Source organism: Corapipo altera, unplaced genomic scaffold (assembly GCF_003945725.1).
Source record: "Corapipo altera isolate COAL_440 unplaced genomic scaffold, ASM394572v1 2b, whole genome shotgun sequence".
Taxonomy (NCBI): domain Eukaryota; kingdom Metazoa; phylum Chordata; class Aves; order Passeriformes; family Pipridae; genus Corapipo; species Corapipo altera.
Window position 1 is genome coordinate 30,883,380 of NW_020884874.1, and position 25,643 is coordinate 30,909,022.

Below are 25,643 nucleotides of genomic sequence, written 5' to 3' on the forward strand. Positions count from 1 at the left end.
AATGTGGATTACTTTCTAAAAGAAAGTTGAAAAACAGTGAAATAGTTCTGTGCTTCATTTTACACTTTAGCATTTGCCAAAAAAATAATGTACTGGTGTGCTTGAACTAGGAAAGGGGATTAAAAAAATGGAAAAGGAAAAGATTAAACAGGAAAGCTACAAGACATCCCCAATTTTTGGAAGGAGTCCTTGTGTTACGGTATGTTTTCACTTTTGGTGTCTTGCAGGAGTCTGTCTGAAGGGTCTGGGAAAAGACACTGAGTATTGTATATCCAGCTTGGAAACTTGCTGTTACTGAAATTTAGTTGTATAGAAAAAAATAAAAAGCTATAAAATTATGCTCTTTATTCTGATGTTAATAGATGTGCTTGCGACAGACATGCACGGACTGCTGTACATGTCATGTGCTTCATAATAACTATAGTGGGGTTTGCGTGTGTGTTTGCTTATTTTTTAAAGAGAAGGACATGCCAAGCAGACCTCTGAGAGTACGCGCCCAGTCTCCAGATAGCAAGTTACCTTTTCGGTGGAAGCCACCTTTTGGAGCAGGCTTCAGAGGTCCACGCAGCAGATCCCAAGGTTATCCCCGTGGGTATGGAGAGAGCAGCCGAAGGATGAGCTATGCTCCAATGCCGCAAGAGCGACAAAACCAGGAAGCAAGAAAACTAGGTGAGTTAGAGTTCCCTGATAGCACCCAGTTTAACTAGCACACTTCTGTAGTCCTCTGTGGCTGCTAGGTAATCACAGATCACATGTTGTTCTAGCCATCAAACAGCTTTCTATAAATGAAAATGCTCCCCACGATTGTATTCTATAATGTGTTTTTAACAGAGAGTAGGGTATTACCTAAAGAAGAGGGTAGAAATTGTAGAAGAACTTGATACTGTGTTAAAGAGACATGAGTGTTAGTTACTCATTAACAGCAGAGGGAAAGGGTGGAGAGAAGAGCCATATCCCAGATTCTCCTTGCATGTGGTGGGACCACTCTAAAATCCATTATTTCTTTTCAACGAAAAGGGTGACAGGAAAACCTCTGTTTTTCCCCTGCATGTACAGCCTCTGAGTCAGTTCATGTGGTTTCGCTGCCATCAAGGAGCTCCCAGGGACGGAGCCAACCTGTCTATAGGTCATCTTTAACTAAAAGAAAAGTCACAGGTATGTTTCTTTCACATCTGCTGTCCATGAATGAAGACAATTGGATACAAAGAGATAACTTTGTGATTTTTAGACTGCAAGTCTTTTGGTGCTGGAGCTGCTAGGTTTTTCTCTGTGTGCTACAGAGCTTTATGGATGTCTCCAATTGCTTCTTTAATTCAAGCAGGATTGATAAAGTAATGATTTTTTTCATTTACTTTTTTTTTTTTTGCCTTGTATACCATAAAAAATTAAATGTTGAATTCAAACAACCTGTTTGAAGCATAAAAGATGCAGGAATTTGAAGCATAAAAGATGTGAAGAATTTTTTGGAGAAGGTTTTATTGCTCTTCAAAATGAAACCAAATTTTAAAATCTCAAAATTTTTCATAAGTCAAAATTTCTGCTCTCCACTGCTGTGGCAGTGAGTTTGCCAGAGATGATGCATATCAGTATGTTAATAATACTTTTGCTGTAAGTGATAGTTTGGGCGCCAATAGAATATTGAAAGACTGTAGAATATATTAGTACTAGTAGTCTAATTAGAATATATTAGTATTAGTTGTCTTTTAGGCAGACAACTAACAAAAGAAATGATGTTTCCATGGGGATACCATCAGTAATCAATCTACTTGGTTTCCCACTCCTACTTGTACTTGTAATTCAGCTGTGCTGTGTGAGTATTATAGTGTCAGTTGAAGACATTTACTGATTTTTTTGAGAAATCTAATGTTGTTATTGATATGCTATTCTGTTTTGCCATTTCAGAGGAGGAAGAGGTGGAGGTGGCACACGACATAACTGTTCGAGTTATGTCCTCTCAGTCTGTGCTCGTTGCTTGGACAGACCCACTGTATGAAAAACAGAAGGTTGCAGCAAATAGGTAGTTAACCCTGTGTTTTTTAAATGAGTACTGAAGGGGAACTGCTGCTAACACACTACTGAATGCTTTTGCATTTATTTAATTCCTGTTGGTTATGAGAATAATTTAGGTTGCCTCCCAGCACTGTTAGTATTTAGAAATCTGAGTAAGTGCTGAAATGTTGCCAGCCCCAACTGTGGGTATTTTGCAGTTCAAATGCTGGTATGTCACCATGGTCAGCAAATCCCCACGTGTCCATGGAGAAAGAAGTGGGGGACAGGGCACAGCCCACAGAGGTGAGGTCTTGAGTTGGATTGGCAAAACAAGACTACAGCTTTGAGACAATCATACTGTGGATGAAGGAAACATCACTGCAATGGGAAAGACACCCATCATGGCACCCTGCATCCTCTAACCTTCCAGAAGGCCCATACCGCTGAGGCTGGGCAGGTCAAGGGCTCCTGTGTGAGAGAGCTTGACTCACAGCAGCATCCCACAGCAGATGGAGACCACAACAAACAGGGAAATGAGCTGGAAACTGCCAAAGGTCTGAAAGCACCGGACTGTGTTGCTCAGCTTGGGAACGCCAAAGAGCTGTGCAACCTGGTGTGGAAATACCCTGAGGGTCACAGCAGGAAAAGTGATAATTTCAGATATTCTCTGTTTCCTTGTGGAAGCAGCTGTCTAGGCAGACGTGGGAACCAAGCCGGTGCTGCTCTGGGAGCAAAGGGCTCCCAGCAAAGGGCTCTCACATGCTCACGACTGTGAGATGGTGGTGTGGAACCCTCTGTGACTTCCCCTGGGGGAAGAGGGTATTTTGAGTAAGAGTCTTGAAAGAGTGGTCCGTCCTTTGAGGTGGAAGGGATCACACTCTGTTAGAAGAAGACAAATGTGTTTATTTAAAAGATGTTGGGGTTTTGTGGTGGCGGTACTTTATTTTTTGCAATTTCTTAGGTTCCTCAGTAAGCCCCAGTGGACTAGCTGAGGGCAAAGCATCACCATCACTCTGTGGTTCTGCTAATGCTAGGTTTCCACAGGTGAATTTTTATTTTCCTGTGTTTCTGATCCCAGGCAATATAATGTTCGCTATCGGGAAAAGGGGGAATCGGCAAGGTGGGATTACAAGCAGGTGTCCAACCGACGGGCACTGGTGGAAAATCTAGTGCCAGACACTATGTACGAGTTTGCCATTCAAATCTTGGAAGGAGAAAAGGAAGGCAAATGGAGTGTGTCTGTTTACCAACGGACCCCAGAGGCGGGTATGTATTCAAAAGGTCTGTAGGGTACACAGGTCTTAGGATTTGAGCTGTGGAATAGGGCTGACTTGAGGGAAAGTCAGAATAAGTGGTTGCCAGGGGCAACAGAGGGTTGGGATTATGGGAAGAACCTCAGTGCTGCTGCCTGAATCCCTGCAGTAGTGCCCTGGAGAGCACACCAGACTGCTCTTGTGGTATGACAAGAACAGGGGGTATTTCTGTGGAATGAGTCAGCACTTTGCACCCCTGAAACTGGATGAGCCCCTTCAGTGGGAAGAGCAGCAAGTCTTCCGTCCCACTCTGTGGGCAGCAAATTTAAATCCTCTATCCACCACGGAGAAGCTGTCAGGCCCCTTTGGTACAGGGAAGTGGTCCCTAACAACCAAATTACCGTGTTGTTCCAGCTAAGCCACAGTAGCAGTCTTGTGCAGACATACTGTTCCTAAAAATATGGAATAAAATTTTGCTGTGGTAGTCTGAGAGAGAGGTGTAAACAGAGGCATGCATGGGCCTGAGTCATGTGTGCGCTTCACATTTATCTTTGAAATGGCCGTATAGTAATCTCTGCTGTGAGAAGATGGAGCAAACGATGTGTACTGTGTTCGTTTACTTTTCTTAATTACCTCTTCTGCGTTTGGCTGTTTCGCAGCTCCTGCCAGTGCACCTGAAAATTTGGATGTTTGGCCACTAAAGGGGAAACCAACCTCTGTAGCAGCATCCTGGGATGCTCTCCCAGAGAGTGAAGGAAAAGTCAAAGGTGAGTTATCAGTGTTGGTTTCTAACTCCCTCAAGGAGCTGATCTTCTGAAAGCCAGGCTGCCGTCCCACAGTAAGCTGGAACATTTGGTGTGCCAGGATTTTTTCATTTGTTAATGGCTTATACCCAAGTAAGATTTTCATGCTTCTAGCCCTGAGTCTCCACAGCACCACTGAGAAGCCATTGTCACTCTGTGACCTCCCATTGTGCCTGGGATGTCAGAGAGCTTTCTGGAGTATCATGCATGCACATTTTACCTCTTTTTCCATTAATAAACAAGTTGAAATGGAGCTCAAGAAGGAGGTTTCTGGAAAGATTTATAAGAATTAGGTGAAGAAGGAAAAGTTGGGTAGTTGCCAAGAAAGTGGGTGGGCTTTTGTTGTGATTTATTTCTAGTTTATCATGGAAGGAAAGCCTCAGCTTTAGAAGCAAGCACAAATTGTGTATTCAGCAGATATCGTGCATAAATTTTGTGTACTGTAGCATTATTGTACATAGTCATAATGATAATTTGTCAGTGGTTATGTTTTTGCATAGTATTAAAAAAAAAAGCTTTTTGGGATTTTTTTTCCTGTTTCCCTCTGAACAGGAACAGGCTGATTTTTTGGCCTCTCCTGTTCTTCAGTGGTTGACAGGATTGTGTTCTTAAATTACACAGGTTTTTGGAGGTGCCTTATCAGCACTGTAGCATCTCAGGATTTAAAAAACATTGGCCTGGAGGGAAATATACTGTGTCTGCATGTAAGACCTACTCCATGTGTTTTCCAAGGCGGTGGTGGAATTCATTCCTTTTTGAAGTCAGTAGAAGTCTTGCCAGTTACTTCAATGGACCTGCAATAGTGTCCAAGAATTATTATTTCTTAAAGTAGGGTCATGCAGGGACATTATCTCAAATTTGAGATCTGCTCCTAATTTTGAGCAGTCTGTAGGCCTTCGTGCATTTTTGTCTGCTAATCATTAGATGATTCATTCAAGACAATAATTTTAAAGATACCTAATATTCAAGGGCTGAATGCTTGTATGTGTTTAATACGTTGTGGTTTTTCTTGAGTATGAAGTGTTACAGGAAAGGCCCAATTTTTAAACTAAATAAATGACAAGATATTTTTACTGGCTAAATAAAATCACTGAATTAGCACTTCGTGGTCATTTTGATGGCACGTAGTAATCAGGAATTTTTGTCTTTTAAGTCTTTTGGTTTTCAACCCTGTCCTTATATATTTATGCCATATATTAAAATTGTGGGAGAAAATGTCCTTCAGTAGCTATCTGAGAGTTATCAGAAGCTACACAAGTGTCTCTGCAATTAAAGTAACACCTGTATCCTAGAGGAAAATAAAAAAGATTCAAAGCTTACCATGTCTTCTAATACATTGATTTATTTTTCAACTGAGAGCATTAAATGTATTTGCATATAAAATACTGATGAATTTTTTTTCTTTATTTTGATGAACTATGCCTGGCTTATTTCTTAGCACAAGGAATATGGGCTCATTTTCAGAAAAAATACATTTCTTCTTTTTAAAGACACCATTATGTTCCAGAGTTTTTTCCTCATGGTACTGTGATTGCTCAGGTGTTGCTGGGGTTTTTTGTGTGAAGTTTTTGTGTTTCAAGCTGGCAGCCCTTGAAATTTATTATCAAAACCCTGTTTTTGTCCAATACATCTTACAGAGGATTTGAAAAGAAAATGAAACCTGCAGATGTCTGAGATCTTACCTGCAGTTTTTGGGGGTATAATGGGAAGATTCCTCTTCATGCCCACAATTATTCCTATAGGGGTGAAATTTCTTTCAATACAGAAAGCTAAGAAAGGGCACAGGTATCACAGTAATCTGAAAGTCAAAGGTGAGAGCAGGGTGAGTTTCTTAAGTAGCAACAAAACCTTGCTTTGCTCTCTCTGCCATGGTGTTTGGCCCTCGCTCTAGTTAAGCACAGGATATCAGATTTTGATTTTGTTGTACAGATATGATATTGCTCACATTTAGCAATAGTGCTGTCATTTTCTAGTAGAAGTATCTTTTCTGAATAAGAACCTCAATCACCCAGGCATGACTTTTACCTGTAGGTTACAGCTAAAACTCCTTTAAGCAAAGACTCTGCTGGAAATATTTATATTTGACTGCAGTAATATTTTTTCCAAGATTAAAGTAAGTTCTTTAGTGTTTTCATGGGGATATCCCTCAGGCTCCAGCACTGCTGAGAAATGCCTATATGGCCTTTGGAACTGGTAGAATTTCACCACAGTGGACTGGAAGAACTACTTTTGCATGGCTAGGGTCTTACAATAGAGTGCAATTGTAGCTGTGCCAAGACTGTGTTGGAAATTAGGATCAGAAAGTAATTAATAGCAATGAATGATGTAATCTGATTTTAATACTGATGTTTTGAATGATAGTTATGTGAATACACAGTTTTATTCTTCTCCCAAATAATTTCTGTGGAAAAGAAAAAATTTTAACATTCTTATTTGGTGGTGAATATAGCTACCATCAGCAATGCAGTTGTGTGTTGTCCACATTGTAAGCGAGTTATGTTTTAGAAGAATATTCTCTGCATCACGTGTTATTCATTGCAAATACCGTAGTAGCTAGTCAGTAAGTTCAAAATTTCTCTATTTTTTGGGAAGTATACAATGTGCTCATAGTCAGTGAGCCATAACAAAACAGGTATTCTGATCATAGTGATCTGCACTACCTAGCGTTCTCACAGTCTTTCAGACTAGATTTCCACAAGTAGTAGGACAGTGCATATTTTCACAGCAATGTTCATACGTGTTTTTTGCCTCCAGGGCATTTTCTCTTCATAGATTTCCTCTGTTATTTCTGATTTATTTTTCAGAACTCATTTTTTTTCCCTTTATTAGTTGGTGTCCAAAACCAAAAAACAAGGTCTCCTGGTGCAGCACACCAAACAGCGCAGGAGTTGGTGCTATAATTTTCTCATGTCCCCCACACCTTCTCTGGAAGTGCGCACGGATGTCATCCGGCTCCTCTTGATGACACTTCACCCCGATGGGCATTGTTGCTTGTGTATTTTTACAAAGGTATAGCTAACATATTGTCTCAGTGATTAGGTCATTGATGTGATTTGGTTTTGTCTGTTAAGATGAACCGATGTTCAACTTACCTACATATATATGTATATATCTCTCTCTCATGTCTTTATACTCCAGCTGTTGACTCGGCGTGCATTGCTAGTGTATTAATTTTAGTAATGCACGTTCTAATTCATCCTACCCATACAGTCTGTCCGCTGGAAACAGGACTGTTTTCAGTTTCTCCTTCCAACCGTCTGCCAAATCATTTCAGAATACATTCTTTCATACGCCCCGGCTCTCAAGCCATTTGGAGCAAAGTCCATCACCTACTCTGGAGCTACAACATCAGCAATAATAGATGGTCTTCAGGCCGGGGAGCGCTATATTTTCAAAATTCGTGCAGCAAACAGGAGGGGACCAGGTCCTCAGTCTAAAGCCTTCAGTGTCGCCATCCCAGCAGGTGAGCACCAAGCCAGGAACCAGTTGCGTAGTTCTCCCATTCTTGCCTTGGTCCCGGCTGTGTTAATTCTAACTGACTTAACTCCTCTACTCTCTATCTAACCTGTGGGATTTTACTTCCTTAACACTGTTTCTATTAGTTCTTTTTATTACTATATTGTCCAAATAAGTGTTTGTCACTCTGCAGCAGGTAAAAGGACATCTTATGAACATTTTAACATCTTAAATAAATGCATGCCATACTCCATTTCCTGCATGGCAACACTATGTACTCTTGCTATCCAAAGGCTTTGGGTCTTTGCAATGCTTTGAGTCTTTGGCTGCCCTATTCCTGAGAACTCCTGCTTGAAAGTCTTGAAAGTCGGTTAGAGTGTTTTACTCAGAATATTTGCTGGGTTAACTAAAAATGGGGTCTACAGCCTTACATGGGATAATGCAGCACCATGCCATCAACATGACTAAACTCTGCTGAAGATTTGGTTTCACTGAAAGAAGTTTTACCCAAGATACAATAATTCCACATAGGTACCTTTCTACAATCCAGAATTTAACTTAGCTGTACTGCACAACCTGGTTAATACAGAAACAATTGTTGTCTCATATTCTCGTAAGTTGTTTTGTTCTTGCTTCCTGGGTGGTTTCTTCTCTTGGTCAGTTTTTTGTGCATCTTCTATGGTGAATAAACACTTTTTTTCCCCCCCCTAGATGCTCATGAGGATTCAGTTGCTCAGCAAAAGACAAATATTCAAGATAATTCAGAGGCTAAAAAAACTGGGAATGCTGGCTCATCTTCTCAGTCTTCTTCTGTTTCTTCAAAAGCCCAGCCATCACCTTCTTCTAAGCAATTGTCTGTTCATTCACCTAATGTTAGTGATAAAAAGAATCTCCTTTCTGAATATAAGAATAAAATCTTGACTCGAGGGGTCTTGAGTAAATCTCAGTTACCTTCTAGAAAGACAGGAGAGCTGGAACCTGATCTCCAGTCCACTGAGGTGACAGATGATCACAATTCTTCCCAAGAAGCTCCAACATCACCACCAAAAGTGCAGGACCAGAGGCGGAATGTTAGACCCTTGTCCCCTGGTCGTCCAGTTCACCCTGTCCTTTCCTCAGGGAGGACCTCTGTTCGAACCCACGCATCAGAAGTGTCACGCCAGACAAGCACAGAGAAACGTGAGCCACCAGCGGTGTTGCCATCCTCAGCACAACATTCTTCTGCCTCATCTGTTCCCAAATACACAGATAATGAAACAAAGCAACAGAGGCAAAGCAACAATAATGTGCCTTCTAAAGCCTCTTCCCATTCTCTGCCTGCCAAAAATAATGATCTTGTGGGTAATGAGAAAGAGAAGCCAGACTCCATGCTGGTGAAACTGTCTTCTAAAACTTCAGAGCCTAGTCGCCTGGCTTTGCCATCAAGTCAGCAATCTGCTGTCTCTCATGAGGTTGTCTTAGGTCATCGCAGTGGGTCTGGCTCTCTAAGTCTGTCCAAATCAGCAGGTTCCCATGCTCGTGATAGCCATAACGAGTTTGACAGTGAAGAAGCAGAGGACAGAGCAGGACAACCCAGTTCCAGGTCACAGCAAATAAGGCTATCCTCAGGCTCCAGTTCTCGCATGCGGAAGGATTCAAAATTGGCTGCAGTGGCAGTCTCATCTAGATCTGCTATTTCTGGTCACACTTCAACTCACTCTCACTCCTCTACCCGTTCCAAATCCAATGGAAAAGATGTTGATAAGAATCATAGGGAGGACTCACAAGATCAAAATCCCTTATTTCCTTCTCTACCCTCTTCCAGACAGTCTTCTTCAGCAATCTATTCAAAGAGAAGAAATCCTCAGGTTGATTCTGATTCTCAACTCAGAGAGACACATGGTGAAAAATCACCCCACTTTGACTCAGAAGAACAGCGAAGTCGAACAGCTGCTCCAGAAAAGCATTCTCTTTTTCAGTCTTCTCTTTCCGAACACAAGCCTGAAGAGCAGGACAGTCGAGAGGTAAAAGAAACACTTGTTCGATCAAAACCAAGTGTGTCATTGTCTAGAAAGATATTCTCCTCTCATCTTCCAGTGGAGAAGACCTCCCACTCAGAGTCTTCACAGAGGGCACAAACCAGTCCTTCATTACTGCATTCAAGGGGCAGGCGCCTCCCATCTCACATCTATTCCCAGAGTAATGAGGAGTTGCAGGAAGATGATGATGAGGATGTAACAGAGGGCAGTGACAGAGCAAGCAGCCACTCTGTGTTTCCTAAAGAGGTGTCCTCTTCTAGGAAATTACCTTCATCTTTCTCTCAGGGAAGTTCAAGTTCATCTCAATCAAAGCAACAGCAGCCAGGTTCTCAGGTACCTTCTTACAAACCAAAGCATATTCAGCCAGACTCCAGTTCTGCCAGTGATACAGCAAAAGACAACCAGTATAATCCAAGGTTGTCATCCACTTCAAGACAAACTCGTCCTTCATTACCTACTCGCTCAAGGGTTGCTATGAGAACAGCATCTCAAACAGAGAAAAAATATGGTCTATTGCCCTCAAAAATATCCAACACTGAACTTCCTCAAAAAGTTCCTTCATCTTCTTCATCTAAATCTCATCAGTCAGTTTCTAATGAAGAGAGTGATTATTACAGTGAATATGATCAGAAAGAAGTGGAAGAGAAACCCACATCTTTGGCAGCAAAACGGTCTCCTGCTGTTTCTAGAGGTAACAAAAACACATATGATGACACTACTAGCAATAAAAGAAAATCTATGGACACTCTTCTACCTCACAAAGTAGGTTCTGAAGAGGAAGAGATGGAAAAAGCTTCAACATTAAAAGTGGCTTCTCCTGAATCACCAGGAAGCTCTGCCATAGCATCACATATTACTCAGTCCTCTAATAAGCATACCCCATCTAAAACAAGCTTTGTCTGGCCGCATTCTCCTTCATCTACCACCACACACACTGTTTCTCCAACAGTTTCTTCTTCCACTTTGTCTCCTCGTCAGCGACTACTGAACTCCAGGCTACGGAGCCCTTCCCAACGGCAAGTTGTCAGACCTCCTTATAGACCAGGTATCTTGTCTTTGTTGTACTAGTCTCACTAATTGTGTTTTTTCTAAGGTCAGCAGTTAGCTGAAAAGTCCTCCATCAAAATGCAGGTTCAGTTATTTAGTGTATATGTATGTATTTTCACTGAATTTTTCTGGAGACAAGTCTCTGAGCTAGGCTGTGAAAATTGCTGCTGTTTCAGAGCTGGGGGACCTGCAGCTCAGTGCCACTGCTTCTCCACCTCTGACCTGAGTGTGCTTCTGTTTAGCAGTGGTTTTTCAGCTAGAGGAGAGTCCTTCCTTTTACAGGTTAAAAAAAGGTGTAGAGAAAATTGCCATCCACTCTCCTTTCAGTTTGTCGCTACAGGATATAGTCTAAGCATAGGATTGAACATGTGTTTTCATTTAATAATGATTTCTTCCCTCATCCCACTTCAAATATTTTCAAATATCGCAAACATTTTAATGACCGTAGTGTCATTGAGAAATATTGACCTGCTTTCTTAAAAAAAAAAAGAAAAGAGGGAGTAAGGAGACCAAATAAACATGGTAGAAACAAACCATGGGTGTTTAAACTTTTTAAGAAGAAATAAATTTAGATGCTTGTGTCAGCTACAGGGATCTGATGGTGTCACAACAGTTGCTCCAAGCAGAAATGGAGTGCCTGGTGTGCAGAGTGTGGTGAGGGCTCTTTCTGCTCTTGTTTATGTTCAGGTCAGTCAGAAGATGCCTTTACTTGCAATTTAAAATGCAGTTTGTAAGTGGCACAGCTTTCTTCAGAATAGTGTGTTTTCTTCTATGTTTCAGGTTACAATGGCAGACCAAATCTTACAACGAAAAATGGAAATGGAAAAATAATCCCTGGTAATAACGGAAAACCAAGTGGACAGAAAGTAATCAATGGCCCTCAAGGAATAAAGTGGGTAGGGTGACCTTCTCTCCAAGTTCAAGATGCTTTGGCCTTTTATAGTATTTACATTTTCATTAAGAAAAGACAGGCGAACAGTGCCATCAGTCAATGAAGCTGTAAAGTGAAGTTATACTTAGTGGTCTAGTTTCCAGTGTTCTACCGAAATATAATGACAAATTCTGGATTTTGTTATTTTAACATTTTAAATGTCTGATTTAAAGCATAATGGCTCAAATTTTCAACTATAACATTACTCCCATAAGTTTACTGATTTAGTGATACATTTTTTCTTCAAAGTCAGTGGGACTTAAACTCCCCAGTGACTCAGGGCTTGTCTGCTGTGCAGTGTGAGTGGGAACTGTCCAGGATAACTACTATGAAAGATATGTTCAGCAATGCTTCCCCCAGACTTGTGTGTCAGGTGGAAGCTTGTGAGCAAGAATATTGAAATATAATGTTACTCCATAAGTGTCACGATGCTTTAAATGCACATATGTAGATATCTTTTAAGTATTTTGCCATTCTTACAGACATTCAAATACCATTTTCCAGAGATATTTGGAGAAGAGCTCAAGATGCCATTGATAGGAAAGCCCCACGAGCTGCCTACATGCCCAGACCTTGTCTTTTAAAATCCTTTCCAGTGAATTTATAACCAAGGAAAGCAGGGAAGAAACTGGTACTTCCTGCATGTTAGCCCACATGCTGAGCAGTAGGAGACTGTGGTCAGCCTCCCTGGCGTTAGCAGAGCTGCTTACACATGGTATGACACATAAAGACATTTATTTTATGGCCGCTTCGATCTCACCATTTGCATAGAGGAACATAAAAATGCATCAGCTTTGTCACATTCAAGAGGAGGCATTTTGAAAAACATGCCCAAAGCCCTTTAAATAGGCTCCAGAAAGTGGGCAAGAAAGGTCCTAGAGTGACCATGGGGCATCTCTGTCTGCTTCTTGAGAGGAAGGCATTGCTGCAAGCAGGGCAAACACCTTGTAAAGCAAGAGGATCTATGCCAAATCTAGGGCCTAGAGGGCTTCAGAGACTGAACTCATGATCTGCTGTCCTTCCTGCTGCAGTCTTTTCCTCAGCACCAGATGTAAGTCTGGCTTGCCAACCTGGAACTGTTGGTCATGTCCTCTTCCCATTTTCCTTCCAGCACTTAACACCTTTTGCATTTTTGTGTTTTGTGGCTCAGCATCTGTTACCTCAGGTTAAAATAGCATACAATTAAACTCTTTTGGGTTGAAATAGCAACACGGACTGGATTTTAACTGCAGTTAGCTCTTGAATTCAATCCAAGCTCTCAGACACATTTGTTTTATGAGACAGAGGCTTTTCTTCAGTCTGCTGACCGAATTAAAATCTGAGCTACTTTGTTTTCACTTCCATTTCAATATAAATTTACTAGTTTAATTTTTCCATTTTCTTTGGTTAGTAGACATACTTTTAAATCCCATCTTCAAAAGGATTCAGGGTCATACTGAAATAAGTATTACAGGAATCCACCTTAGGAGTCATGCAGCCCAAGAAAATCAAGGGAATTGCTCTTTTGCACATGAGAGCTACATTAGATGATATGAATATGGTTGTGCAGCTCTGGAGCCCAGAGATTTTCTGGGGATTTGCTTTCTTCAGCCGTGATTTTTCAGTGATTGCTATCAATTAGGCCCTTAAAAGGCCCTGTGTGTTGTAGCCATTCCTGAACATCACACTTAGTGTATAAATTTCCCCAGGATTTCTGTTGCTGTGACATTTCATTTCACCTCCTCTTGTGCTAGCTAAAATTGAGTTTATCTATTGCTTTTAGATTGTAGATCTTGACCGAGGGCTAGTGTTAAATGGTGAAGGAAAATACCTCCAAGATTCCCAAGGCAACCCTCTCCGAGTGAAATTAGGAGGAGATGGACGTACAATTGTTGGTAAGTTACAACTTCCTTCTTACAGAAAAAACATTTACAGTTTTTGTACCCATAGTACAAATCTTTAAACTGTTGACTGCTTCAGGTCTCATGCAAGCCCTTTGGAGTTGCTTGTACTCAGATCTCCATCACACAGTCAACACAATGCAGGACATGGGAAGGCTTTGGGGCGTTTTGTGGGGTTTCAGAGTATGAGGCAGAAAGAATCTCTCGAGTCCATCTTACTTGTATCAGCATTATAAAGAAATGCAGAACTTAGCCAGAATAAGGATTGATGATTGTTTATATCTTTGTATATATAATAATAATTGTTTCCCACTACTAGCACTGTACCAGCCATATGTATGTGTGTATTTCATTTTTACCACAGATAGTAAGAAACCCTGTGTGTGATCTCTGAAAACACTGCTGTTTGCATGTCAGTCCATCTGTATAGATCTCTTGAATACAAATTCAGTGACTGTTCTTAAACTGGTTATCATGAATATTTGCAGTATCCAGAATCTGGCACACAAGTTTATCTGCAGTGACAGCATCTCACCAGCTCATCCCAGTTTTTCCTTGCATGTTTGACATTAGGGAGCAGAATATGGATTCATTATACCTTTCATCAACAGTTAGGAGAGTGACTTAGATTAAATTCACTGTCTGCACATTGTGATTTGAAGTGAAACCTCCCTATAGTGTTTATCAAACAGTGGAAAAAAAGTGAACACCACTGTGGTTTATCTGAGGTTCTTCTGAACCATTTTCCAGCTCCCTTAGCCACGGCTGTTTCCTAGATAACACCCTAGATAACACTCTGTCAGTTTACTTGCAGGAAGCTGTATTCGCACTGTCAGTACTCTTGTGGTATCTACTGTGATAAAACACCCTGCTATAAGACTGAAATGGATTAATGGTGAGATTTTTCAGTTTTTTTCTTTTCTCCTAGATGAAAATGGGGCCCCAATGGTGAGTCCTGATGGATTACCTTTGTTTGGACATGGCAGATTCAGTAAACCTGTAGCGAGTGCACAAGATAAACCAATAATAAGCCTTGGAGGAAAGCCTCTGATTGGTCTTGAAATGGTTAAGAAAACAACCACTCCCTCAACTACTACTACAACAATACCCACAACAACTACCACAACCACTACAACAACTGTTGCTACAACAACCACCACCACTCCCGAACCAACCACCACTGACCCACCCACTGAGAAACCAATCCCAACCTGTCCTCCAGGCACCTATGGACAGTATGATGATGAAGGCAACTTGCTGTTGGGGTTCAATGGCCTGCCAGAATGCAATGCAGAAGGTAATTTCCTTTCGTGCTGTTTTAATTTCCTTGTCTGTGCTATTTGTACAGCAGAGTTACACAGATGTAAAATGGGAAAGAATATGCCTCTGAAGACTTTGGTCCATTTACTAAGGTAGGAGCTGAGATTAGAGGATATGAAGAAGTGTTTGGGTGTTAAATGTTTTTTCATTGGAAAATTCCAACTTTCCCCAAAACTGAATTTTTCTGTGGAAATACATTGTTTTCAACAGATTTCTTACCTTGTGTTAGATTCACTCCTAGTGCATGTGTTCACTCACAGGAGCACAAATGTAGACAGTAGTTTTGTGGTCAAAGCAGTCACATATGCGGTTTTCTCAGTCCATTTCAGGCCAGGGAAGGACCTGGAGGCACCATACATTTTGTCTATTTTGTGTTCATTTATCACAATGAATTCTGAAAAGTCTCTCTTTTGAGCTGTGGTGGAACCAGCATTTGCAAAATGAGATTCTTGTTCTCTTACCAGCCCTTGGAGATAAAGATTGTCTAGCAGGAATGCAGCACAGCACAGATGAAGCTGGTGAAAGTCAACCTTGGCTCTGCACGGATAAGGCAGAGAGTTGTACACTAATTTCTTTAGAATATGAAAATACAAACCAGTGTCAGTGCATGTCACTTTTTCCCTGTTGCAGTTATACAAGCTTAGGATGTGGTGCCAAACTGAAATCCAGAGTAAACACATATAAATGCACTAGAGTCTTTGGGTGTTGAACCTGTTCCCCACTATGTTTTATGCTTTCCCCACCTGAAGTTGCGCTGTAAACCAGTTAGATGCTTATTTTGCAAAACCAGATCAGGGAGCCTCATACCCTTACCCTTCCTGTTTGTAGGTAATCCCCAGCTCAGTCTACTAATGGGCAGAAGCAGCAGCACAGCCATAATTTAAACAGCATGTTGACCATCAGGCATCTGCCAACGGCAGTAGCCAGTTGTAATGTGTAGTGAGCTCCCTTTACCTTTCCCCCATACACCTGTATCTCTTAAGCCAAAGTAGATTTACAAGTAGGTCCTGTAACCATGGCCTAGGAAGCTGAATGATCACTTGAAGAATGCAGCAATATGGGAAGATGTGGTTTCAGCAACTCAGTGGGTCTAAGGATGGAATCTTTGGAGAGGATCTCAGAAGCAGAAAACAAAATTCTCTTGCCAGCTGCCCTGGGTAATGAGTCAGAGATGTCAATGCCTTGTGCATGTGGAATTACAATGAGTTATGGTGTTAATATTTATGTAAGCATTAGCCCCATATTTGACAGTATGTATTTACAGAAGTTTACTTGCATGTGCACATACACATGGATGTGTAAGCACACAAATGTATGTATATAAAAATGGCCATCATTGTTATATATTTCTGCAAAGATTTTTGCTCTTCCATTTGGTGCTTTCATAGTTCTTAATTGTATTTACAAAAGTGTTGCAAATATTGTTATTATGTATGGTCACTCTCGTAATTTCATATTTGCCTAAAGGGAGCCTTGATTTTTGGTAGAGTCCCTCCCACACCCCCAGCTCCTTTTGCTTATCTTAAATATTGATTATATCATGTAATGTTTCCTCTCTTTGATCTGTGCTGTTTGTTACCTGGAGGACCTCTTCTGAGAATACAAATTATAAGAACAGTAAGAATTCATGAAATATGGCTGGGGTTAAGCTGAATGTAGGCTCCAGAAGCTGAACAACAAAAAGCTTTGCAGTATTACTTTTAGCAGAATTATGGGCTGTGGTCTGGGGAACTTTCATGTGATTTTATGAACATTTAAAAACATTCTGCTTGGGTTTTTTGCCTTCTACCAGATGAGCTTACTGAATCCTTGAACTTTGTAGAGGCATGAATAAAAACTAAGTTTTTACTCAGGCTGTGTGTTCAGTGAGAATGGCCCTTAAGTCACTTATAAACTGCCTGGCATTTTGACAGTATGTCTGCAAATGCCTCACAGTGGAAGACTAAAAGGGCAAGATGGTACTGGATTTCTACTTCTCGCCTGGTATATAGTTGGAGCAGTATTAGTCTTTACCGGGCAATTTTGAAAACTTCTCTGAAGAGTCTAATCTTTTTAGTTGTTTTTTAATCCTAGTGACCTGCCTCAAGATTTGATAAACATAGCAAAACAACCTGTCTGTTCCACAGAGGAACTTGCTTGAAAAGAAATCATTGTTGTCATATTTATTTATTGATGGCTGGTTTTGTTTAACAAGTGAAGTGTATATTTCAGGAGCGATAAACAACTACTACTTGAATTATCAAAACAATTATTGCAGTTTTTACTTGACCATTTCCAAATTATGTTTTTATCTTGTCTTTCCCTTTAATCTGAGTCTAGACATTATTCCAGATCATTTAGTGCAATACTCTTTCTGCCAAAGCTTGATATTTGTTGCTAAGTGCTTTACTCACAAACAGCCGGGGGCTGCAAGTGCCAAAACCCACTGCCAAATATTCTATTCAAGCTTTGGCAAATGCTCTTACTCTCTTACTCTTCTGCTCAACCCAGCAGAGTTTATTGTCAATGTTTCACTAGATTCAGCAGTCTCTAACTTTCAAGGAGGATTTTGGCCACACAAGCACGATTTACCAGTAAAATCAATCAGCTAAACTTTATTCATAAATTCACAAAGAAAAAGACTGATGGAAACTTTACCACATGCTATGTGTGATAAAATCAAGCACAGTCTGCTGATTTGACATCCTTATAGATGTCAAAAGGCTATGGCAAGTGGCCATAGGAAAACTAAGCCTCGTTTGTTACAGGCAGGGTTCACTCAAGAGCTCCAGTGAAGGGTGATGGAGCAAGCTGCAGAACTGCAGTTGGTGTATGTACAGAAAATAATAAAATGAGAGGTCTTTTGGGAAGTACTCCTATCGTCACCATTGCACAGCTGATGCTAAACAAGCACAGACAGTGAAGTTGAGTACAAAAGTAGAAAATCAAATTTGGCTTTGCTGGATTGTAGGTAGGTGAAAGACTGACTAGCTAATACACGTGAATGAGCTGAAATCTGCCCATGAAGGATTTCAAATTTCTGCATATCTGATCCTCTTGTTTACTTGGATTTAGTCAGACAAAACTGAGCACATACATTATAGCCGTTGGTTGATGCTGGTCAATTGTGATGAGATCTGCAGAACTACTTTGTGACTGACTACCCTCAGAGAAGTCAAGTGACTTCCAAGGAGATGATCTCCTGAAGAGTGACTGCAGAAGTCTACCATAAGAAAATGTCAGTTTCTGATATATGAAAGTCTGACAAGGATTAACCCATTTCCTATGTTTTCAAAGCTTATTTTGGCATTGAAACCACACTACAGATAAAGAAAATTATTGTAGGAGAAAAAAAGCAGTCTTATACAATTATTGTTTATTCTAAACAAAAAAAAAATCTGCAAAATGAAAATGTGTAATTCAGATTATATTTGTGAAATATTTAACATTGGTAGTTGAAATTTTGCACTGTGTGTATTACTGGCTTGGTGAAAATAACACTATTACTTTCATATGGAGTGTTACATTACCAATTTATGTGAAGTGTTTTGAGGTCAAAGCTGTCTCTCACTTGTCTTTGTTCACACACTGGCCACTCCCAGCATTTCGTTGAAGACTTCTGAGGATGCCTTCAGTGGGTTCCACCACAGTGCTTTTGCTTTGTTTGCGTGGCTTTTTATGACTATTCTGAGCTTTGTGTACTCTTTGACTTCCCTGAATAATATGTAGAGAAATGTGTCTCTCAGAGTGTACAGGAAAGCTTCCAGGATTCAACAGATGAGGTGCTTGATGGTTGATGTATCTGGTGCTGGATTCATGACCTGAAGAGATACTGAGATAATATGAAGGAATAGGCATCTGAGAAGTCTTTTTGTGCATTTGCATTATTTTTGGGGTGGATTAGGAGTGTGTTATTGATGTACACCTCATAATCATCCATTCTTGCTATGCTTTCATTTGCATCATGGAGCAATCTTTGTGTGCACAAACTGAATTCCTGTTGGATGAAACTAAAGCAGAAACAGTGCTTCAGGATTATATGTATGTGGCCCAACCTGTAATGGGCCTTCATTCCGCAGGATCAGACTAGAGCTAGTGCGAAGTAAAACCCCAGAAAATCTAGCACCAAGTACTTCATTCTACACATCCATTTCTTTTGGGCTTCATTACTTGCAAGCATTGACACAGTCTGTAAATGTCACAGCCCTGTGGGTTGTTTGTTTTTTATACCTCCATAAAAATATTTGGACAGAAGTATTTTAATTACTTGATTGTTTTCTTATATAGTGTTTTCACATTTGCTGCTCTTGAGACTATAAAATATTTCAAATCCTGACATGAGTGTTACGTATTTGTTGGCAGCCTACCTTTGGTCCAGAGCCACTGCGGCCTGGGGCAGAGTTCCTGGCAGGTGCATTGCTCTTGATTTTGAGTAGCAGCCTTGAACCCATTTCCCCCCAGCAAAACTCCTGGCTACTGCATTTAGCTGCTCATCTGTTATTTTAAATATGCAGAGCAGTCTGTAACTGTGTTATTTGGAAACTAGGCACTTATCTTATTTCTTTACAAATTAACTGGCTAAATATTTTTATATTAAACTTTATTCCAGAAATATTTTATTGAATTCTTAAAGCGTTTTTTTCTTTCTCCAATAGATACGTTCTCGGGACTGGATTCAGATATGACAGCAACTCCAGAGGCATATGTGATATATGATGATGGTACTGTTTAACTGTAAAAGTCTACTGCAAGTGGCATGTTTGGGGCTGGAGGTTTTTCTGTCTTCTTTCTCTGGAATTGGGTTCAAGGGGGCAAATTGGTGAATGGGAGCTTAAGCAAGGGGTGGTGAGCTGGAAGAGTCCTGCATCACATGTGAAGAGAAAGGTTGCAAACACACCTGTTTCTGGACATGAAAGTCCCTTTCTATCAGTCCTGCAATCTAACAGGAACCTGTTGAGGAAATAAATTATATTCAGAGCTGGGTCATACAGACACTGCTTCAATCCTAAATTCACTTCCTCTGGTACAACTTATAACTCCAGCCCAGTCAAAGTCAATGAACTCTTCTGAAATTGAAAATCCAAATAGTATCTGAGCCCTGGAAACTTGAAATACCTTAGAGAGTTTTTAGCACTCTACAGCACTATGAATATTTTTTTGTCTTTATTTTTTCATGTGTAGTCTGTATTTAGACAATTAAATATACTCATACTGAATAAGGCCACCTACATATAAAATAATTAATCTGCTAAATTCATGTAGAATTTCAATCAAAGACATTTGAAGTTAGATGAAAGAAGAAGAAGGAAATATTTTTGCAGAGTTATATTCGTGCCATCTTGATATTATAATCCAGGACACACAAAACTCAGCTGAAGATGAAGCCTCAAGTCCCAGCATTTAATTATAAGTTTGCACAGGGAATGCAAATTCTCAGTTACTGGAAATAGCATTCACTTTGTGTCATCAGTGCTATCTAATGTTCTATCCCTTTTAGTCCTCAGACTCGTGCTTCTACCCGCATGTAAGTACAGACCTCACTTAAACAAAAAGCTCTTTTAATAGAATTTATGGCTCTAGAATAATGAAAGTTTTTTTCTTTGTGGTTGTAGTGCTGGGTCTTAAGTCAAACCAACAACAGAAAAGCACTTAAAAAGGGAGTGCAGCAGCTGAGCGGAAGATATCATAGATGTTTGAGCTTTTAATTCTGCTCACTTCATACTGAGACCGACATTTAGAATTTGAGGAAGAGAGAAAGAATTAAAAACTGCACAAGACCTACATCGCATGTTCCTTACATCCCCATGAATGCAAAATATCCTCAGTGCACAGGTCTTTTGCCAGGCTTCCTCTTAGGTACAGGTCACCTGCAGAAAACATATGCTTTAGCAGTTTAGCACAAAATACTCAAAGCTATGGGCCAAGTCCCCCAGCTTGCATGAGGTCATGGCAAGGATGCCAAATGCTACTTTCCCTTCATTTTGTGTGTCAATCAGGTAGCACAGTAGCTTTTCAAAGAGCACTGAATTTAATGGGACTGAATATCAGGATTCATGTGGGCTGGTTAGCCTTCCTTAATGGCCCTAAGTGGGACCACAGATGACAAGTACCAGACTCCACATCTCAAGTTGCAGGAGGGTTTAAGAGCAGTATGAACCACCTGTAGTGGTTTAAAATAACAACACAGAGTTAAGAGTTTTCTTAAAGAGCCATTTTTTCACTCCCTTATCTCCTTCATTTGGCATCTGAGGGTTTTGGCCAGGGATTCAGTTACTATGCCATCTTCTCTTGGGGGTTGTGAAGGGAGGTAGCAGATGCTCATTCAGGATGTTGCCGTATGAATACATTTGTTTGCTACCATTCTATTTAAATTTGTGAGTGAGGTCTAAATCAGCAACAACACTATTATTCAAAGGCAAAGACTTTGTGCTCCGTCCATTGGTTTGACAGAAGCCATTGAAAGGCTGAGGTGCGACCAACCTCCACTTGGAGGCCCGTAAGGAGTGTGCAGCAGCTAGAGCAGTGTATGTTGCACTCCATTGAGACTGTGGCTGGTGACAGAACTGTTTCCTTTCTCATACTTAAGCCAAAATAAGATGAAGTATGCTAACATTTTCATCTTATGTTTCCTCTGAAGACTACGAATTTTTTGAGAGCACCTCGCCACCAACCACTACCACTGTAACCACCACCACTGCTTCTACAACAACAGAATTGGAAGTTATCTATCCGGAGACTAGTGTTGTTGGCACTGGCCCTGTGTCAGAATACGATATCGCTGGAAAGAAGCGGTTCACTGGTAAGGATGCCCTTTGGTTTTTGTAGCTTACTACTTGTACTGCAAAGAATTCTTGTTCTAGCAAGGTCAGCCCTTAAGCTGAGACCATTGTGCAAAAACATCCATCGGACTTGTGTGTGGACCTTTTAAGGACTGCCACTTCAGAAGCCCAAAGAGCAGTACCTTGTTCCTTGCTTCTATGCTTGGATGTCTACGTGTGGGGACCACTTTTGTTCAAACCTCTTTGTACTCTTTCAATGTGAATGCTCTGCTTTGTGGTTTGCATCGTATTCAATCTAGATGAAGTCAGTAAGAGAGCAAGAGTGTCTATTCCACTGCTTTGTTCAGCTTAACTGCATCAAATTTCACACCAGTAGTTCAAACAGTGCAAGTCTCCATGTAGGTGCGAGTCTTCCTCTGGGGGACTTAATTCTTTTCCACTGACCCATGCAACCCCAGTGATTTCATCCACCTTGCACAAGCATGTATGTCAAAGGTGTGCTTCAAAGTCAAGTAATGAAGGGCATTTTGGATGTGAATTTTCAAAAAAATAGATTCAATAGAGATAAATTTGATTTTGCTATTTGTATGTTTGCTCTGTAGAAGGAATTTGGTGAAGGAACCCCCAGTACATTACATGAGCCATGAGGCTGTCTCCTGTGTACACGAGCTATTCAAGTGTGTAGGTTGTTGTTGCAGCACTGACTTCAGAGCTGCTCTCCTTCTTTGTCAGAGAAGCAGCTGGGGGCCAGAACAGAGGGATTTGGAGATTGTAAGGCACTGCATTCCAGCCTACACCCCAGACTGGTGACACCCCCTCCAGCCCTTTACATACCGCTGGAACTTGAACTGAGGTCAGATCAGCTGCTGACTCACCTGGCATTTCAGATGGGAGTTCAGGGGATGGAGAATCATCTTTAATCCATGCATTGCCTTCCCTTCCAATATCCACAAGCTTCACGCAGCTTAGAGTGGAACTCTGCTGCTGCAGTAAAAATTTGTTTTTATATATGCCAAGACTTTTTCCAGTGCATCTTCAGTTTCCCCATCCAAACAATTTCATGATGTTTCTATTCCTCTCTCTCACTGACAGTGCTTCTTGATTCGTTTGGCTAAATTTAACTTCATTGCAAGATCTGGAAAAAATTCCTTTAGGGCATGAAATCCAATAAGATAAACCAAAAAACGCTGGTTTATGAACATTTCAAGGCACTAGGGAAATAATATTACCATTTCAATGAATTGTATTATTGCAACTGAATAAACATTTCCAAAGAAGTTTTATAGTCCTTACTTTGAATGTTACGGTGACTTTCAAGGCAATAAAAAGATGATTTAATCTTTTCCTGAACTGAAGTGCAATTCCAGTCAGAATAAAGCTTTTAAAAATAGAAGTTACAGGTTGGGAGCACGTGCCTGTAAGATAGAGACTCATGACTCCTGGTCCCTTAGTACCCAGGGGACCACAACAACAATACATTTAAACTGGTTGGACTTCACCTTGGAATTAGTCTTCATACTGCCTTTGTTGTTTCACACCAGCTTCATATTGTTTGTGTAAGAACCAACTCACCTGTAAAGGCTTAGATGATCAAAGGCCCTGTCAGGGATCTGTTCCCATGTGTGGAAAAGCAGAGTTTGGGTGACATTTTCATCCTACCTTCCAGAGCAGCTGGAGGTAGCGTGTAGAGAGTCCTGCAGTCAGACTGCTCTCTTCTGCTTCTTCTAGCAAAGACAATCCTTCTGTCTTCGTGTAATTTTGTACAATTGTGATTGTGGAGTAGACCTGAATATTGGCATCCCATTCCCCCTGCTCATCAATCAAATTGACTTTGAGCCATGCTTTGTTGGCAGCAGTCTCTGGGCTGGAAGGGGAGGAATTTTAAAATGCATCACAAAACTTGACTCTCTTCAAGAAATTGGCAGCCTGTGTGCTACTCTGTGGTACCTAACAAACTGCTAACTAAATGCCACCCTTCCTTGTCTTTTCTAGCTCCTTATGTGACCTATCTCAGTAAAGATCCAGCAGCCCCATGCTCCTTGACAGAGGCCCTGGAGCACTTCCAAGTGGACAGCCTTGATGAAATCATCCCTAATGACTTCAGAGAGAAAGATCAGCATCCCCTGAAAGCCCCTCACAACATCACTGTCGTGGCAGTTGAAGGCTGTCATTCCTTTGTCATTGTGGACTGGGCTAAACCTGCTCGAGGAGACATGGTAACAGGTACTCTCCCAAGGTTGCTCTCCTAATGGTATAATGGAGAATTATAGAACTGACCATGTTGGAAAAGACCTCCGAGATCATCAGGTCCAACCCTTGATCCAACACCACCGTGGTTACTAGACCCCAGCACTAAGTGCCACATCCAGTCTCATCTTAAAAACCTCCAGGGACGGTGAATCCACTACCTCCCTGGGCAGCCCATTCCAATGTCTGATTACTCTCTCTGTAAAAAATGTCTTCCTGATATCTAACCTAAACCTCCCATGGCAGAGCTTAAGACCATGCCCTCTTGTCCTACTGTTGGGGAAAGGTTTTCTCAAATGACAGTTTTTAAACTGAGCTGATGTCTCATGACTCTGATGTTTCACTGCTCTGCAATTTTCTGAGGGAGGTGAGCTACTTCATGAAGAGAAGGGTCTCTCCATCAACCCTCAGTGCCAGACTGACCAGCCCATGTTGGTCCAGATATCTCGGTTTTGGCACTGATTTTGTGACAGTGGTTCCGAAGGCATCGCATCCTACCTACATGGTAGCTCTGATAGTGCTTTGCTCAACTGAGCACTTCGTCCCCCAGGTACTGGCCTCAGCTCCACTGCAGGCACCTCCACAGCCTGCCTTTGGAGCATCTTTCACACTCAGCTTCAGTCCGTTTCAAGCAGACAACCCAGTCTGGGTCGTGCCTGGGTCCTGAGTGCGGCTGCAGGAATGGTCTGCCTGTAGAGGGGCTTCTGGCATGCTGATCTTCTAGTCTGCTTTTTTTTTTTTTTTTAGGAAAATAATGTGTAAAAGTCAATTATCTTGGAATCTGTGGCCCAGGCTATGCTTAGCTTGTTTTGCTGGAATTTTGCTGAAATATCAGTCTGACAAAGTTCAGAGATGGAGAATATATGAAACAAATGTATTAAATTAAATCTCCTTTAATGTCTGTAGACCTTCTGAGAGCCAGAGAAAATCCCAATGGACTTCAAGAATGAATCTCAAAAGTTGCTTTAAAAACACTAGAGTAAATAACCAAAATATTTTAGAAATTAATCCTGTTTGTCAGTGGACCCAAAAGATTTGAAGTGAGCATTTCAAAAGGCCACTGCTTTGCTGCCAACATCCAGTTTTGGAGGATCCTCACCCAGCTCTGCAGCTGACACCATAGCAGAGGGATGAGAACTGGCAGAACTGAAGCAGCGATAATGACTGGGAAGGGAGAAGATGGCACTTGAACAGGCTGTGTGGTATCTTTCCCACAATATTTCATTATTCAAGACTGTTGAGACAGTAGCTTAATGAGCACAGTTTGTATAACTTCAGGTTTTTTCCCAAAAAATCCTCTGGTATTTCTAACTATATTAGTCTCTGCACAGTCCATGTATCACTTAAAGCAGTGAATGGATTGCCTCTGTCATCTTTTTGCCTTCACTGTGTTTTAAATCAGAATTCACACCTAGGTGCCATACTCTGATGTAACATCATTAGGTAATGACAGGAAATTCTTACAGCCTGGAGTTTTCCAGAAGAGTTAGACATTGAATCGCTTCCATATTCAAAGATGTTTCTACTCCTTTTAACCCATAGAATTCACCATAACACCTAGAGATATCATTTACTTAAAATTTATTTAGAATCCTCACAACTATTTGTCTTTCCTGTTTACAGGCTATCTGGTATACAGTGCATCCTATGATGACTTTTTAAAAAATAAGTGGTCAACCAGGACTGCAGGGTCTACTCATTTGCCGATTGAGAACCTGAAGCCCAACACACGGTAAGGATTTGACCCACTCCTTTTCAACTCTATTAAGGAAGTAAAACAAATTTTGAGAATTGTCAGTTGTTTTTCTTGGTCTTAGTGTAAATATTTACATGTGATTTAGATTTTATTCAACCTGTTTGACAGCAAATTGCTCTGTAAACTGCACAACTACTTACGTGATATCTTTACCATATTAACCCTGGAGCAGATGACTGTGTACA

At 40.9% G+C, this 25,643-nt stretch overlaps 1 protein-coding gene across 2 annotated transcripts in view; it reads left to right on the forward strand.

Moving 5' to 3' along the window:
* Nucleotides 1-465: 465 nt before the first annotated feature.
* The window catches only part of FNDC1 (fibronectin type III domain containing 1), a 41,487-nt gene continuing 16,309 nt past the window's right edge, over nt 466-25,643 (forward strand). Inside the window, exons 1-14 of one of the 2 annotated variants that reach the window (XM_027634148.1) lie at nt 466-669; nt 1,057-1,155; nt 1,903-2,017; nt 3,068-3,255; nt 3,902-4,009; nt 7,320-7,508; nt 8,213-10,564; nt 11,347-11,462; nt 13,260-13,371; nt 14,306-14,674; nt 19,329-19,397; nt 21,314-21,475; nt 23,448-23,678; nt 25,326-25,434. In XM_027634148.1, the coding sequence (XP_027489949.1) occupies nt 468-669; nt 1,057-1,155; nt 1,903-2,017; nt 3,068-3,255; nt 3,902-4,009; nt 7,320-7,508; nt 8,213-10,564; nt 11,347-11,462; nt 13,260-13,371; nt 14,306-14,674; nt 19,329-19,397; nt 21,314-21,475; nt 23,448-23,678; nt 25,326-25,434 (4,421 nt within the window). In that variant the 5' untranslated portion in view covers nt 466-467. The remainder of the gene's footprint in view (nt 670-1,056; nt 1,156-1,902; nt 2,018-3,067; nt 3,256-3,901; nt 4,010-7,319; nt 7,509-8,212; nt 10,565-11,346; nt 11,463-13,259; nt 13,372-14,305; nt 14,675-19,328; nt 19,398-21,313; nt 21,476-23,447; nt 23,679-25,325; nt 25,435-25,643) is intronic. The other variant, XM_027634149.1, reaches the window with a different exon arrangement.